Raw genomic sequence first — 14,956 nt, forward strand, 5'->3', positions numbered from 1 at the left:
TTAACAAGTACTTTTGGTACTTAATATGTATTGATGCTATATATTGATAATTGTGTTATTTGACTTAAGGAAGATTTGTAATGCAGGACTGTAAATTAAGGGGAAGCTTTTATAATTTAGTATTACTACTTTTACATCCGAGTACTTATTCCACCATTGTCTAAAGTTGATCAAGGTAACACCATTACATTTTATTCTTGGCAGTATGATGTACTGTAATATTTCATTTCTTACTTTGTGCAAAAAAAAAAACACATTTTAAAGAATCAGTCCAGTAGCATTAAAGCCATAGAACCTGATCAGTAAGGTACTGCGTAACATATTCAATCGAACAAATATACATTACACTTGCTAAATAATTGTCAATACATCTGCCATAAACACTATTGTTTGAATGCTTCTTTTTTTGTTGTTGCAATACAGAGGGTTGCTGTGATTTCCAAGTTTGAAACTAGTTTTGAGTTAGTGCCAATTACAGAGGGCCTCAAATATCAAATCCACCTCTGCGGTTATTACCATGATGAGGTAGCTCTGACAATGAAGCTGGAAGTCAAAACAACATTTGTTTAGCTAGATGTTAAGAGGAATTTGAATTAATCGGTTATGATTTAACAAGTACATTGCATTAACTGAGAGGAGCAAGTCAAATGCAGTGCTTTACACTAAATTAATATGATTCGTACAAATTCCATTTCAACTAGAGTATTTCATTTTGATGTGAGTTTTAACCCCAAATGTAACAAAGAGGCTGTCTGCAGAACAAAAAAGGGACAGCACAAAAGAATAAGGATTACAATATTTATTGTTAAAAAAACAAACAGACTAGACATAAATACTATGGTTTTGGTCACATGATTACCCTGTGGTTGGAGAGACAAAACATCTTCAAACATAAAGACAATACATGCAAAAAAGGTTCAAATAAACAACATGCAACAAAACAACTACATGCAAATGATAAACAGTCCAAAAAGAACAGAGTATAAATATACACAGGTTCGGCAGAGGGCTTTAAGGATCCATGGTGAAAAATAAAAACGTACAAGTTTTGGCACTGTTGGCACACTTCACTGAAATCGACACTACTGTACAAGTTTTAAAACATCCACACAAACACGGTTTTTATCTCAGATAACATTTGAGAAAAAAACAAATTAGTGGCAATACACTGCACTCTAATAGAAAACTTTAGACACCACACTGTACCTGCAGCAGTAGCATTAACATCTGCTGATTCAACAGACTGAGATCAAGTGACAGGCACAACACGTCCATACTGTTCATCACATCTTCCTCCATGGATCTGCACTTCCTTACCAGATACAGAAATATGTTCTCTAACCAAAAGTTGACTTAAGTGCAGGATCATGCAACATCTGAGTGACACATGACTCAGCAGTTTTCTTGAACACATGCTTCTTATAACACAAATCCACATTTTCATCCCTCCTGTAAATATTACTGCAACAGTAAGTGGTCTTTTGATTTGGAATTACTAGGGCCACTGCTAGGAAAAAAAAAAAACATGTAAGAAATTGAGAATAAACCATTACACCCCAAAATGTTCAATCATGAAAAATACTTTGAAAAACATCAGGATATAAAGACAGGAAAGAAAAAAAAAACTTGAAAAGTAATGCATTTTTGAGGAAAAAAAGTTGTAATGTTACAATAAAATGTAATGAATAAAAAATAGTAACATTTCAAGAAAAAAATCTGGGAAAAAGAGCAACATCATGAGTACTAAGTCATGGTATCATGAGTACTAAGTCATGGTATCATGAGTACTAAGTCATGGTATTATGAGAACATGTTTTTCCTAACATTGGCCGTAAAACTCATTGTAAGAATGATTGAATGCCAGTGCAGCTGTGTCATTGTGAACATGACACAGCTGCACTGGCCCCGGTTTCAAAATGAATGCAACCATCACCATGTCTAACACACATAAAGACAGTTTGTTGTAGCAAATTAATTAAAAGAAATTGTTGAATAAATACACCATCATTTGATATTAGATTAAAACATATTTTTGGAGTCAGCATATTTAGTTCTCATGTCCCTCATATGCTTATCCTGGAAACAAGTTGGCAGACATCGATTAAAGGCCAGCTTCAATTCTAGTCCCAAAAACATCAATAAACTTGTGCTTAAATTATTGAGACATATATATATTCCCAAATAGGAAACTTTAGACATAGGTAAAATGTATTGAGGGACAATCACATGGACTGACAGGAATTGTATGACACAAACTCCAGTTGCCTCCCTCCCAGGTTTTGTGGATCAAAGTAGAAAAGCCGTCAAAAGAGCAGCAAGTCAAGAGAAACCCTCGTGTCTCTTAAATGTTCACAAATGAGGATCCACACTAATGAAGAGAGGGTAAACTTAATACATAAGACAAATATTTAAAAAAAAAAAAGGGCTTATAATGGCTACTGTATTAGAGCGGTGTGATATTGCACTTAACGTTCCTCAGGCCGTCTCAGAAGCACTTCCTGAAGACGATCTGCGGCCCGTGCTCCTCGTATTCCTCCTGGCTGATCCAGGCGGAGCTGAAGGCGGGCAGGTTGGCCAGCACTGCCCCCCCGCTCCACACTGAGAAGTCTCTGTCCTTGGGGCTGGTGACGCGAACGCTCTCCCCCGTGTCCGTGGGAACCAGTCCTTTGATTTCAGCCTGGAGCCGCTCAGGAAGGCCGGGCAGCAGAGTGTTTCCGCCTGCAGCGAGAGAAGGCATTCAGTAAAGAGTGGGACATTCACTGGAACAGGACTGAAGCAAAGCATCAACACTACTGTGCAAGTTTTAAAAATCCATTCAGACAACATTTGAGGAAAACTAAGAACATTGGTAGCAATACACTGCACTCAAATAGAAAACGTTAACTTTAGACACCACACTGTACCTGCAGCAGTAGCATTAACATCTGCTGATTCAACAGACTGAGATCAAGTGGCACAACACGTCCATACTGTTCATCACATCTTCCTCCATGGATCTGCACTTCCTTACCAGATACAGAAATATGTTCTCTAACCAAAAGTTGACTCGGGTGGAAGATCATGTAACATGACTCAGCGGTTTTCTAGAACACATGTTTCTTATAACGCAAATCCACATTTTTTCCATCTCCTGTAAATATTACTGCACCAGTAAGTGGTCTTGTTCAAATATACTGGTTTCAGCAAGAGAAATCATTCAGAAAAGAGCATCACATTAACTGGAACATTTCCACCTTATAAGGATACAACCAAATAAAATAAACAAATCACCAAATAAGAGGAATATTGGAAGAAAAGTACTTGTACTGTAATTTCATGACTAGTTTAATGTACCACTCAATGCAATCTGTGCCTCCTGATACTTTCTAATTTGACCACTGCATTCGGCAACTCTTAATCTTTAAAAGCAAATACGGATGAGCCATAAAATCATATTCCTAAGTGGTGAAATCACGCTTTTAAGACCTTTTTCCGCATTCCATCTGCAAATAAACTTCATACTGAAGAATCATTTCTTGTTCTGCATCACTGATAGATTGTCACATTTATTGTAGAGAAATAAATGTGGCATAAATGTACAATTAGTGCCCCACAAAATGACATATATAACTTATTCCTCAGTTTAGAATATTTACCTCTCTCACTTTGACTACAAAGACACACTCTTTCAAATAACTTGTTAGTGAACAGTGGTATCTGCTGAACATAAACAGTGTCTGCAGCCTAAGTAACCATGGCAATCTAGCCAGGTTAAAAGAGAGCCACTTTGGTACTATAGAAAACTCTGGCTTTAGGCTCATCATACCTCGCTCTGATCTGGCTTCATAATAAACCCCTCCTCAGCATTAAAGCATGGCTTAACAACAACCCTCCGTTACCTGACAGGACGATGTTTCCCAGGAAGCTGCGCCGCAGGTCAATGTCTGAGCTGAGGATTGACTTGTAAACGCTCTCATGCATCCCATAATGGTCCTGTCCAATCAGCTCGGGTTTGAAGAGAATCTCAGGGGCCCTGGAGGAACAGGGGAAGTTATAAAGCTATTTGAGTGGACTGTTAGAAGAGACATCTGCCCTCTGAAGTGGGCTTTGACATTATTATTATTGTACAGATTAAGTCTGATTTATCCTTAAACTGGTGACTCCTGTCCTGACCCATGTTAGAATCATGAGAAACGTCAGCAATGCCTGGGAGGCAAGTTCACTTGAACCGCAGACTCTCAAGTTTCCAAGCCGAGTCCCCACGTGCTATTTAGCATTAGACACTAGCTGAGGCTAATGTTGGTGTTAACGTTTTGCAGGTTTTGTGTCAAACATCAAAGTACTGGATAGTAAAAATGACATGAAGATTGAAAGTCTTTCAATATGCTTTGCACTTTCAAGCAGTGGTGTAAGGTAACTAAGTACATGTACTCAAGGAGTGTGCTTAAGTCAAAATGATGAGGTACGTGCACTTTACTTGAGTATTTCAATTATTGGCTACTTTGTACTTCTACTCTACTACAATTTAGAGGTAAATGTTGTACTTTTACTCCACCACATTTATTTAATACCTTTAGTTACTTTACAGATGTGGATTAATGATGAAATCTAATCAAGTGTTAAATCAGATTTTAGTTCCACCTGGAGTAAATTCACAAGCTACCCTGCAGTATACAAAGTCATTCAAACTAGCTGCACCTTTACCAGCTTTGAGAACACTTTCATGATCAATCATTATAAAACATATCATATATATTATTCTGAAATCTGCATTGTGAGTACTTTTACTTTTGGCACTTTAAGTATATTTTGATGCTAATACTTTTACTTGAGTAACATTTTGAATGCAGGACTTTTACTTGTAACAGAGTAATCCTACACTCAGATCTTGTACTTGAGTAAAAGTAGAAGTACCAGAGTACTTCTCCCACCTTTGCTTTCAAGTAAGCTTTATATCTCAGAGGTGCCATGCTAATGATAGATCCGTTTAGTATGTTTCACAGAGCCAATACTGTCCTGCAATGCTGAATGAAATGAGTTTCCAGCCTTCTAGTGTACATTGAGTGTCCTCGATGTGCAGACGGTTACCTGAACCTCTCCGAGCTGAGGGTGACGATCTGTCCATCCGGCATGTTGTAATGCATCTCTCCGCTGGACGCCCCCCCCTGACTCAGCTCAGCTTCATAGTTGAGAGCCACACAGCAGCACTTCTCCTTCATCTCCCTCACTATCTCCATCTCCGCTGAGGTGCGCATGCTGACCCCTTGTTCCTGCAGCAGCTGAAGCACAGGCACACAGAACGTCAGTCAGGGGATCGAAGAGGCAGTTACCTACAGTTTCAATCACACAGGGACTGGAACACGCTGCTCTGTGATGTGGACAGCCACAAATCACTAGTCAATTTAAACTAAGTACCTTTTGGGTAAATGCGTATGCTACTGTTGGGAGACATTCTGGGTTATTCAATACCCAAGCAATGCACAATTGTATACCTTGGAAATATAAATGTGTGATTGATAATGATAGATATATGAGAGCAGTGGATGGATATATAAGAGCGGTCTATATAATGTAAACAATTACTTACCAACTTAGAGTGAGAAAATATTTTTGAGATGAAATGGAAGATTTATCACACAGTGGGAAATGTCTAAGGCAAACAAATGTATTCTTTTATTTATGTCTTTATACTTTAGTTCTCTACATTTTTTCTAAGTAAGAGAGGCCACAAGTTAACATGTACAATGTTTTATGTTGATTATACAAAAAAAAAAAAAAAAATAGTCAGTAGTTTGACTAACGTTTATTTGTATACTTTGAGATAAGTGTCATGTAAGAGATGTTCCATTATGACTTTTGATATGGGTCACAAACAGATCATTGGTTCATCTACTTGAACAGGTATCCCAGTGGGGTATAGCCGAGAACAGCTGTGAGCAGGAGAGTTATGATATCAATCAGAAGAGTATTTCGGATCATTGAAAAGCTGCATCAATTATGGATTAAAAACTTTAAAAACATTTGAAGCCTTTATGGCAATTCAATTGCAAGAGGCCCTTCTTATCATCTTAATGAATCAAATGAAATTACAAACTGGCATTCAGTCATATTAACAGGGTTGGATGAATAACATGTACATTGTTTAAAACATGGAAGCTTATCAAAACAATATTTTAAAGTAGGCAAAGGCTGTTTTTGACTACAGTTATTGTGGCAAGTGTCCAAATTAGATGGTTGTTGTATCATTGCAATATTTACTTAACCCTCCTGTTGTCTTCGGGTCTAATCTGACCGATTTACTACTTTCATCAATCATAACTTTTTTGTTTTACATTCGATTGCATTAAGGCTTTATGATATCCTTCACAGTAGACATTTGAACATATAAAATGGCTGATCACCACTTTCATTGAAATTTGGATGATTTAGTCAACTTTGAAACACCCATGGTGTTCCCGGTCAAAAATGACCGCCATAAAGAAAAGGAATTAGTAACCATCCGGATCAGATAAAACACACACACACACACACACACACACCCACATATTCTAGATGTGTTCCCCCCCTCTTATGTGCCCATCCCCCCCCATGTGAATCACACCTGGCACACGCAATACATGTTCAGTGTCTATTCTTTGTATATTTACTGCAGTTTCTCATGTATACCAGTAGTCTGATACAATATGTACAGTTTGAAAGGGTGTTAAAGGAGAGGTGTCATGGCCATTTCCACTGATCATAATTCCATTGTTGAGGTCTACTAAAATAGATTTATACTGTGCATTTGTCCAAACTCACATTGGTTTCTCATACAGCATCTCTGTAAACTATGTGTATTCACTGAATTTCACTCTCTGCCTTTAACGGCTCGTTGTAGCTCCAATAGCTCCAGCCCCCACCCTCCCTGTGAGCACAGTGTGCTCTGATTGGTCGGGACGTTGTGAATCGCGCTGAGCTCCGTGGAGGTGTTGTTTCCTTGTTTAGGATACATAGCGAAACACAGCCAAACTCATCCTGAGCACACACAAACTCACAGCCGAAGTAAAAACAATAAGTGTGGCTTGATATTGAGTAAGAAAAAGGTTGATAAACGCTGTGAGAATGGGTCTGCAGAGAGAATTTTGCCGCGATCCCAACTGTCTGTTATCAGCCTGCAGCCAGGGAGGAGAAATCAGCAGAGCTGCCTGTGTGTGAGGAAGTCCGTGGATTGGTCAATTTGGACCAATCAGCGGGGGCTTAACGTAACGGCTCCGCAGACGTAACGTAACGGCTCCACGGATTGGTCCATTTCGTTCCGGGTACGGCTTGACATCATGCCGTACCCGGAACGAAATGGAAGAATCAAATGGACAATGACGTATCTCCAACGAGGCGTTTTGGGGAGGTATTTTCTGTGTTAGAGTTTTACTCGCTACAGGGTGTACTTTGAGGGTTTTGACTCTGCACACCGTTTACATGCATAAAAACCTTCATAACACACAAGGGGACGGGTAATAACCGGAAAAGCATGACACCTCTCCTTTAAATGAAATTTGGTGATGATTTTTGTGTTAATGTAATAGCAGTTAAAACAGGACCGGTCAAACTTGACCGCGAACACCAAAGTAAGGGGGGGGGGAAACAAAGACAATAGGAGGGTTAATGAAGCACGATCCAATAATCCAATGAATGTCCGCTGACGCTCGAAGCACCCTGTGCAACATTGGCTAAATATTCATGTAAATAATTCCTCTTTGTACAACATTTTTCACAAAACCCCACACCCAAAAAGCCAATCGGAAGCGTTATCCATTCACATTACTGCCAATAAACTGTGAAACACAATCAAAGGAAAGGAGAGGAATACCTTTTTCAGATGCATTGTAACATCTACACCAGCCAGAGGGAAGCGCTGCACTGCATGAGGCAGACAGTATCCCTCAAACACCGGCACGCTGTGGCTCACCCCGTCTCCAGAGTCAAACACCACACCTTTAAATACAAATAAAAGAGCAATGATTTTCAAATGGATCACATTTTTTGATCCAATAACATAAAAATGGCTTTAAGAAAGAAGTTTAAACATGAAGATGCAAGTTCAAGACCTTATCATGAAGACTTTATGGCTTAATAAAGTGGTGTTTGTAGCCACCGTAAAGCACAAGTACACAGAGTTGTATATATCATAAAAAACGGTGTTATTCATGAGCCTATGTCTAACACTACGGAGGAGCTTAGCTTATGGTTTCACTCCACATGTAAAGCTGCTATGGACACTGTGGCTCCATTCAAAACAAGGCAACCCAAAACTAAATCTGAGCCTTGGCTAAATGCCACGACTCGGACTGCCCGACGTGAATGCCGTAGAGCTGAGAGAAGATGGAATAAGGACAAACTACAAGTCTCTTTTCAAATGCTGAGGCAGTGTTAGCGTCTCTATCAGACAACTGTGAAAGAGCCAAAAAGAAAAGAATTCTCTGACATCATTCTTTAAACTGTCACAAACCTTGTGTACTGTTTCAGACAATAGATTCAGTTCTTAATGCCCCTCAGACTACCTGTGTGGAGAACTCCCCTGCAGTCTGTGAACATTTTCTTCAATTCTTTATTAATAAGGTACCTTCAGCTAGGGCTCAAATCACTGCTCCAAACGACACCTCTTTCTCTGCTTTGCTGTTTTTGACCGTTTTGAGCCTATGACTCTGTCCTCTGTGCAGGAGATTGTCTCCAAGATAAAGCCCTTTGGTTCTCCAATCGACCCTGTCCCTCCTCGATTTTTTTAAAGAGGTATTCCCCACTGTAGGACCATTTGTTCTTGACGTTTTTAACAGCAGTCTGCTCACAGGTGTTGTTCTGGAAACCTAGTCTGGATCCCACAGTTCTTGCAAACTTTAGGCCCATTTCCAAATTGCCTTTTATGTCGAAAATCCTAGAGAAGATTGTTTAGTCAACTTCTCGCTTTTCTGGAAGAGTACAATGTACAATGTACTCGAGGTCTTCCAGTGGACCATGAGATCCTGATAGCTCGTTTGGAGCAGTGGGTGGGCATAGGGGGCAAAGCCCTCGAATGGTTTAGGTCGCATCTGACTGGTAGGACTTTCTGCATCGGCTCTGAGTCCTCGTCTGCTCCTCTCCTTTGTGGGGTTCCACAGGGCTCAGTGTTAGGCCCCCTGTTATTCTCCCTCTATTTGCTCCCTCTTGGGTCCATTCTTAGGAAGCACGGCATCGCTTTTCATTGCTATGCAGACGATTGCCAAATATGTGCCACTTAAAAAGAACGACTCGCACTCAATTAAACCACTGTTAAACTGCCTTGAAGACATTACGTCCTGGATGGCATGCAACTTTTTAAAATTAAACGATGACAAAACCGAAGTGATGGTTTTTGGTGCCCCTCGGACCACTCCTATAGACCTAGGATCCTTGGGCCACTCCACCAGGCCTACCATCACAAATCTTGGTATAAAGATGGACCCTGAACTCAAGCTGGACAGCCAGATCAAGGCAGTCGTTAAAAACAACTTCTTCCACCTCAGGCAGCTAGCCAAAATAAAGCCTTTTATAAATAGTGACCTTTTTGAAACAGTAATCCATGCATTCGTCACCTCCCGCTTGGATTACTGTAATGCACTATATATGGGGATAAGTGCGTCCTCCCTTGCTCGCCTGCAGATGGTGCGAAACGCAGCAGCACGGCTGTTAACTGGCACACGCAAACACGAGCACATTTCCCCCATTTTAGCTTCACTCCACTGGCTGCCCATTCATTCGAGGATTCATTTTAAAAAACTCTTTTATTTACTTTTAAAGCCCTCAATGGCCTGGCCCCGCCCTACCTCTCTGAGCTGTTACACAGCTACACGCCCACTCGCACTCTCAGGTTAGCTGATCAGTTGCTCCTGAGGGTGCCAAAAACAAAGTCAAAGCTCAGAGGGGACCGTGCTTTCTCTGCTGCCGCCCCTAAACTGTGGAACGACCTGCCCTTGCTAATCAGACAGGCTCCCACACGGTCTGTTTTTAAATCCTGTCTAAAAACTCACCTCTTCTCCTTAGCATTCGAAACCAAGTTTTATTTGCTTTCAGTGGTCTATTGTTTTTACTATATGGCTGTTTTTTGTTGTTGTAATTGTTACGTTTATTCTGGTTTGTTTTGTGTTCGTACCTTTTATGTGATTTTATACTTATTTTTATGTTTTGTGAGCCGAGTTGTGTGATTTTATATTTGATGTATCTCTCTGTACAGCACTTTGGTCTGGAGGTTTTAAAGTGCTTTATAAATAAAGTTAGATTGGATTGGAGAGTTGGCCTACGTACCGGTGGATCTCCCCGCTGCGTAAAGGGCCAGCACGGCCTGCAGGGCCACGTATGTGAAGGGAACATTGAAGCACTCGAACATGATCTCCACCATGCGCTGCCGGTTCCCCAGGGGGTTCATGGCCGCCTCCGTCAGCAGGACAGGGTGATCGTTCGGGTCCACACCCAGCTGCTGGAACGTGTGATGCCAAATCTGAAACAAGAAAAGGGAGTCAAAGAAGTCAAAGCTCCCCTCTCCATGGTTACCTACTAAAGGTGTACCTTTCTTCTAGCTGAGCAATGTGATCACTGGACTACTAAATGTCAGAACACAATGTGTGACCGGGGGAAAAATAAGAATTGGACGGCAGTGGGTTTCTGTCCAGCTGTGTTGTTCTAAGAACAGATTTCTTTTTTAAAAGGAAGAAGCAGAAAAATGAGAATTGATAACGTTTCATTTCAGAATTGATGCATCATCTGCTTTTGGGAGGTTGGGATTAACAGAGACATTAAGAAGCAATTTAGTACAAATATGGGCCTATTAATATCTGCGGCTGATCTATTTACAACATAAAACAAAATTCTAAAATGGATAGCGCTTAGTTATGCGGCACCAACACTCATCGGGTAAAATTAAATCAATGAAGTGGTCGACTAAAATTAAAGCACCTATTGTGTCGTATACCATTTTTTCCCCCTTTTATTGAATGGTTAGCTACCTGTTCGCGGATGTCGCGATATCGAAAGCAAACTTAACCAAGAAGATTTCATGTATTTCACCCTTTTCAGCCATCAGAATACTACAGTATACCATACTAATACCATAGTACGCTATACTACACATGCTCTAATGATTATCAAACAGCTACTTTGGAATGCCAATTAAACTTTAAGCAGAGAAATTAGATCAGTAAAGATTGAAAGGTTTGTTCTTTCACACCACCATTCACCATTTATGACTTGTCAACTTTCTGTTCTGTTTTTTTCTTGTGTGAACACAATACACACTCATCCTGCTTAAAATCAGTATGAAGTTTGGAATTGGGACAGCATAAAGGTAATACTTCATGGGAATGATCCGTTATGGTTAAACGTGCCCTCATATTCCTGCATTCAACAAGCAGTCCCATCTGATTTATGAATGATCAGGTACAGTCAAATGACAAACAATGAATGCTTTGCCCACAAAATGACCATTGATTTATGACTTTCCAACCCGTAGTTACGTTGATTTCTCCCAAAAAAAATTTGTTCTTCCAAGCCTCCACATTTAATGAAGAATTATACAAATATTTGTTATACAGTAATAGATTAGTGAAAGTGTTATGACGGGAGAAAATGTGACTTGAATTAAGTGGAAAAGTTGTGGAACTGATCCACTCATACTATACTATTTATATAAACACAGTGCCGGGTTTTAAAGCTTGCCCCTCTTGAAAATAACTCATCCATTTCATAGGGATATACTCCCAGTGACATCATACTGTACCTACTGTATCAGGCATATCCAGTCCCACTTACCTTTTCCATGTCGTCCCAGTTGCGAATGATCCCGTTCTTTATGGGATGCCTCAGAGCCAGGACCCCTCTCATGTGCTGAGCCTCGTGTCCAATGTAGGTCTCCTTCTCAAGGTTACCGTTCATTATTTCCTACAAAGACAAAACTTCTGATTAGAGGCAAGCTCAAATCAAAGCCACGTTATAATGCTTTTTTGTAGAGAAAATAGAGTTATACACATAAGTTTATTCCCTTACCTCGTATTTTGGCATCCCAATGATTGTTGGGAATATAATGTTTGGGAGGTCCTGATCTGCAAATCCTGCTTTCATCAAACCAGAGCCCGTATCCAGAACTATGGGGGTCTTAAAATCTGTCATCTGTAATCACAAAAAGAAAAAGAAATACACTTCAATCAAATGAAGGATGATGCTGGGGATTCTCACCAGCGCTGGGCAACTCGCCGCATATTCATAGCCCACATTCAAATGAGAATGAAGAAGAAAAGTGAATATATCAAACAGTATACAAACGTTTCTGTTTAACTGATGTTTGTAAACATTTAAATACGAGATGCATGTAAACAGTCTATTTGAGGGATCTTAAAGGGGACATATTCTGCTGATGTTCAGGTGTATATCAGTATGTAGTGTCTCTACTTTAAAGAGTCCTCTCCTGCTGATGTTCAGGTGTATATCAGTATGTAGTGTCTCTACTTTAAAGAGTCCTCTCCTGCTGATGTTCAGGTGTATATCAGTATGTAGTGTCTCTACTTTAAAGAGTCCTCTCCTGCTGATGTTCAGGTGTATATCAGTATGTAGTGTCTCTACTTTAAAGAGTCCTCTCCTGCTGATGTTCAGGTGTATATCAGTATGTAGTGTCTCTACTTTAAAGAGTCCTCTCCTGCTGATGTTCAGGTGTATATCAGTATGTAGTGTCTCTACTTTAAAGAGTCCTCTCCTGCTGATGTTCAGGTGTATATCAGTATGTAGTGTCTCTACTTTAAAGAGTCCTCTCCTGCTGATGTTCAGGTGTATATCAGTATGTAGTGTCTCTACTTTAAAGAGTCCTCTCCTGCTGATGTTCAGGTGTATATCAGTATGTAGTGTCTCTACTTTAAAGAGTCCTCTCCTGCTGATGTTCAGGTGTATATCAGTATGTAGTGTCTCTACTTTAAAGAGTCCTCTCCTGCTGATGTTCAGGTGTATATCAGTATGTAGTGTCTCTACTGTGACATGTCTCCATGCTTTAATGTTCAAAAAGCTCTTTATTTTTCTCATACTGCCTGTTGCTGCAGCACCGCTTTTCACCCTCTGTCTGAAACCAGAGCCCAGTCTGCTCTGGCTAGCTGGCTAGCTCTGTTGTGATTGGTCAACTCTTTATAGATGTCCCGCCTGCTTCGCCTGTCACCGACAATGGGTTGGGGCGCTAGCCATTAGAAACGCGGATGTCACATATTGATGTCACTATGTTACAGAAGTAAACAAAGGAGTCCAATGGAGGCGTTTCAGGCAAGTGGTCAATCAAGTGGTCGACTAATCCATTTGCATGAACAAAATCTATAAGGACACTACAGGAAAGGGAAAACCCTGAAAAGCACAATAGGGCCTCTTTAATATAAAAAGGTATCAAAATAAGAACACAGCTTTAACTGTGGTGTTACAGTAGAACATGTACCTGTGTCATGTTGATGTTGAGCTGGGCTTGAATCCCTGAGCCTGGTCCCCTCATGGCCTCAGAGCTCTGAACAGCATCCAGGAAGTCCGCTCTCCCTCCAGGTTCAACCTCCGGAGGCAGGTCAGGGGGCAGGGCAGGGGGCAGCTGGGGGGCCGACGGCGCCGCTGCAGGAGACAGAGCCTGCACCTCCTCTGCTGGCTGCAAACCTGTCTGGAGCAAACATGCAGCTCCCACTGATGCACCCCCTTCATCTTCAGTGTCTGAAGGAGTGTTGCGTTCCTCAGTGAGTGCATGGTTGTTATTGTTGTTGTTAGTGTGCTCCTTCACATTTGGATTGAGAACAAAGCTGTGAAGGACAGCTGCAGTCACATTCTCTGGCAGTGCATCATGTGGTTCATCTTGCAGATCACGTTGCACAGAACCAGGATCTTGATCAACAGAGGGCCACTCTGGATTCTGCAGCTCTGAGTGGGGGGGTTCATGTTGGAGGTTGTTGTTCACAGGAAGGGAAGCGTTCCTTGGCTTAGGCACGGGAAGATGGGAGGGTTTTCCTCCTGGGTCAAATGATCCATAATCTAGCTTGATCTCAGAGGCTGGAGAAGCATTTTCACTTGATCCGTCTGATTCGTTATCGGAGATACATCCCAGAGGTTGGATACACAACTCTTCATGAGGTACCTTTAAATCAGAGGTATTATTTAAAGTATGTCTATTAAATACTGACGGCTCAGCTTCAGGGCTATCCTCTTGACATTCCGAATCAGGAAGTTGAACCAAGTCTTGTGGGGTAGCCTCTTTGGCAGCATCGGGGTCTAACAGAATATGTTCAGCCTCACAGGAATCCTGACCCTGGGGATCAGTCTGGACTGACGCTATAGGATGAGTTCTCAGTGATCCGTTACAACTTCCTGATAAAAGCTCATCACAGAGTGCTTTGTCCTCCTTGGTCTCACTTCTAGCCTTCTCCATAATAGAACATTTTACAACCTTTTTAGCGCCGTCCTTGTGCTTCTTCACCCTCTGCTCGTTGTCCAAGCTCTTCTCTAGCTTCTCCACCTCCCTTTTCTCCTTCTCCAGTTGTACCCTGAAAGCCTCCCTCTCTTTGTTCGTCTCGTTTGTGATTGAAGGTTTGCTCGCAGACTCTTCTGGGCTTTCTATGCAGCTCCGCAGCTTGTGGATCTTCATGTTCTCCTCCATGATCAGCTCATCCAGGATGTGGACTTTCCTTAACTCCGTCAGCAGGTCCGGCCTGCTGTGAAAAACTGCTGTATCAGTGTGGAGCCCCTCATCTTCAGAAGCCTGAGCTCCACCCGCAGACCCAGCTGATGTGGGCTCACTGAGTTGGTCGGACTCTGCAGGGTCCAGGTCATCCTGGAGGCCTAGAACACCAGCCTCTGCCAGCTCACTGGAGGACATCTTTAGAAATGAGAGGAAGCAGATAGAGCATAATGAACAAACACCCCAGGTTTACACTGGCTGTATAGTCTGTAGTCCAATAAAGGACATGTGTCCAACCCCTCAATCTATCCC

General features: G+C 41.3%; 1 protein-coding gene across 1 annotated transcript in view; it reads right to left on the reverse strand.

Annotated features, from left to right (window-relative positions):
* Positions 1-784: 784 nt before the first annotated feature.
* LOC117498350 overlaps positions 785-14,956 on the reverse strand; it is a 33,932-nt gene continuing 19,760 nt past the window's right edge. Inside the window, exons 16-23 of the mRNA XM_034150386.1 lie at positions 13,427-14,842; positions 12,007-12,129; positions 11,773-11,901; positions 10,273-10,465; positions 7,826-7,950; positions 5,068-5,258; positions 3,879-4,012; positions 785-2,718 (exon numbers count right to left, since the gene is read on the reverse strand). Coding sequence (XP_034006277.1) covers positions 2,486-2,718; positions 3,879-4,012; positions 5,068-5,258; positions 7,826-7,950; positions 10,273-10,465; positions 11,773-11,901; positions 12,007-12,129; positions 13,427-14,842 — 2,544 coding nt within the window. The 3' untranslated portion in view covers positions 785-2,485. The remainder of the gene's footprint in view (positions 2,719-3,878; positions 4,013-5,067; positions 5,259-7,825; positions 7,951-10,272; positions 10,466-11,772; positions 11,902-12,006; positions 12,130-13,426; positions 14,843-14,956) is intronic.

Source organism: Trematomus bernacchii, unplaced genomic scaffold, assembly GCF_902827165.1.
Source record: "Trematomus bernacchii unplaced genomic scaffold, fTreBer1.1, whole genome shotgun sequence".
Lineage (NCBI taxonomy): Eukaryota > Metazoa > Chordata > Actinopteri > Perciformes > Nototheniidae > Trematomus > Trematomus bernacchii.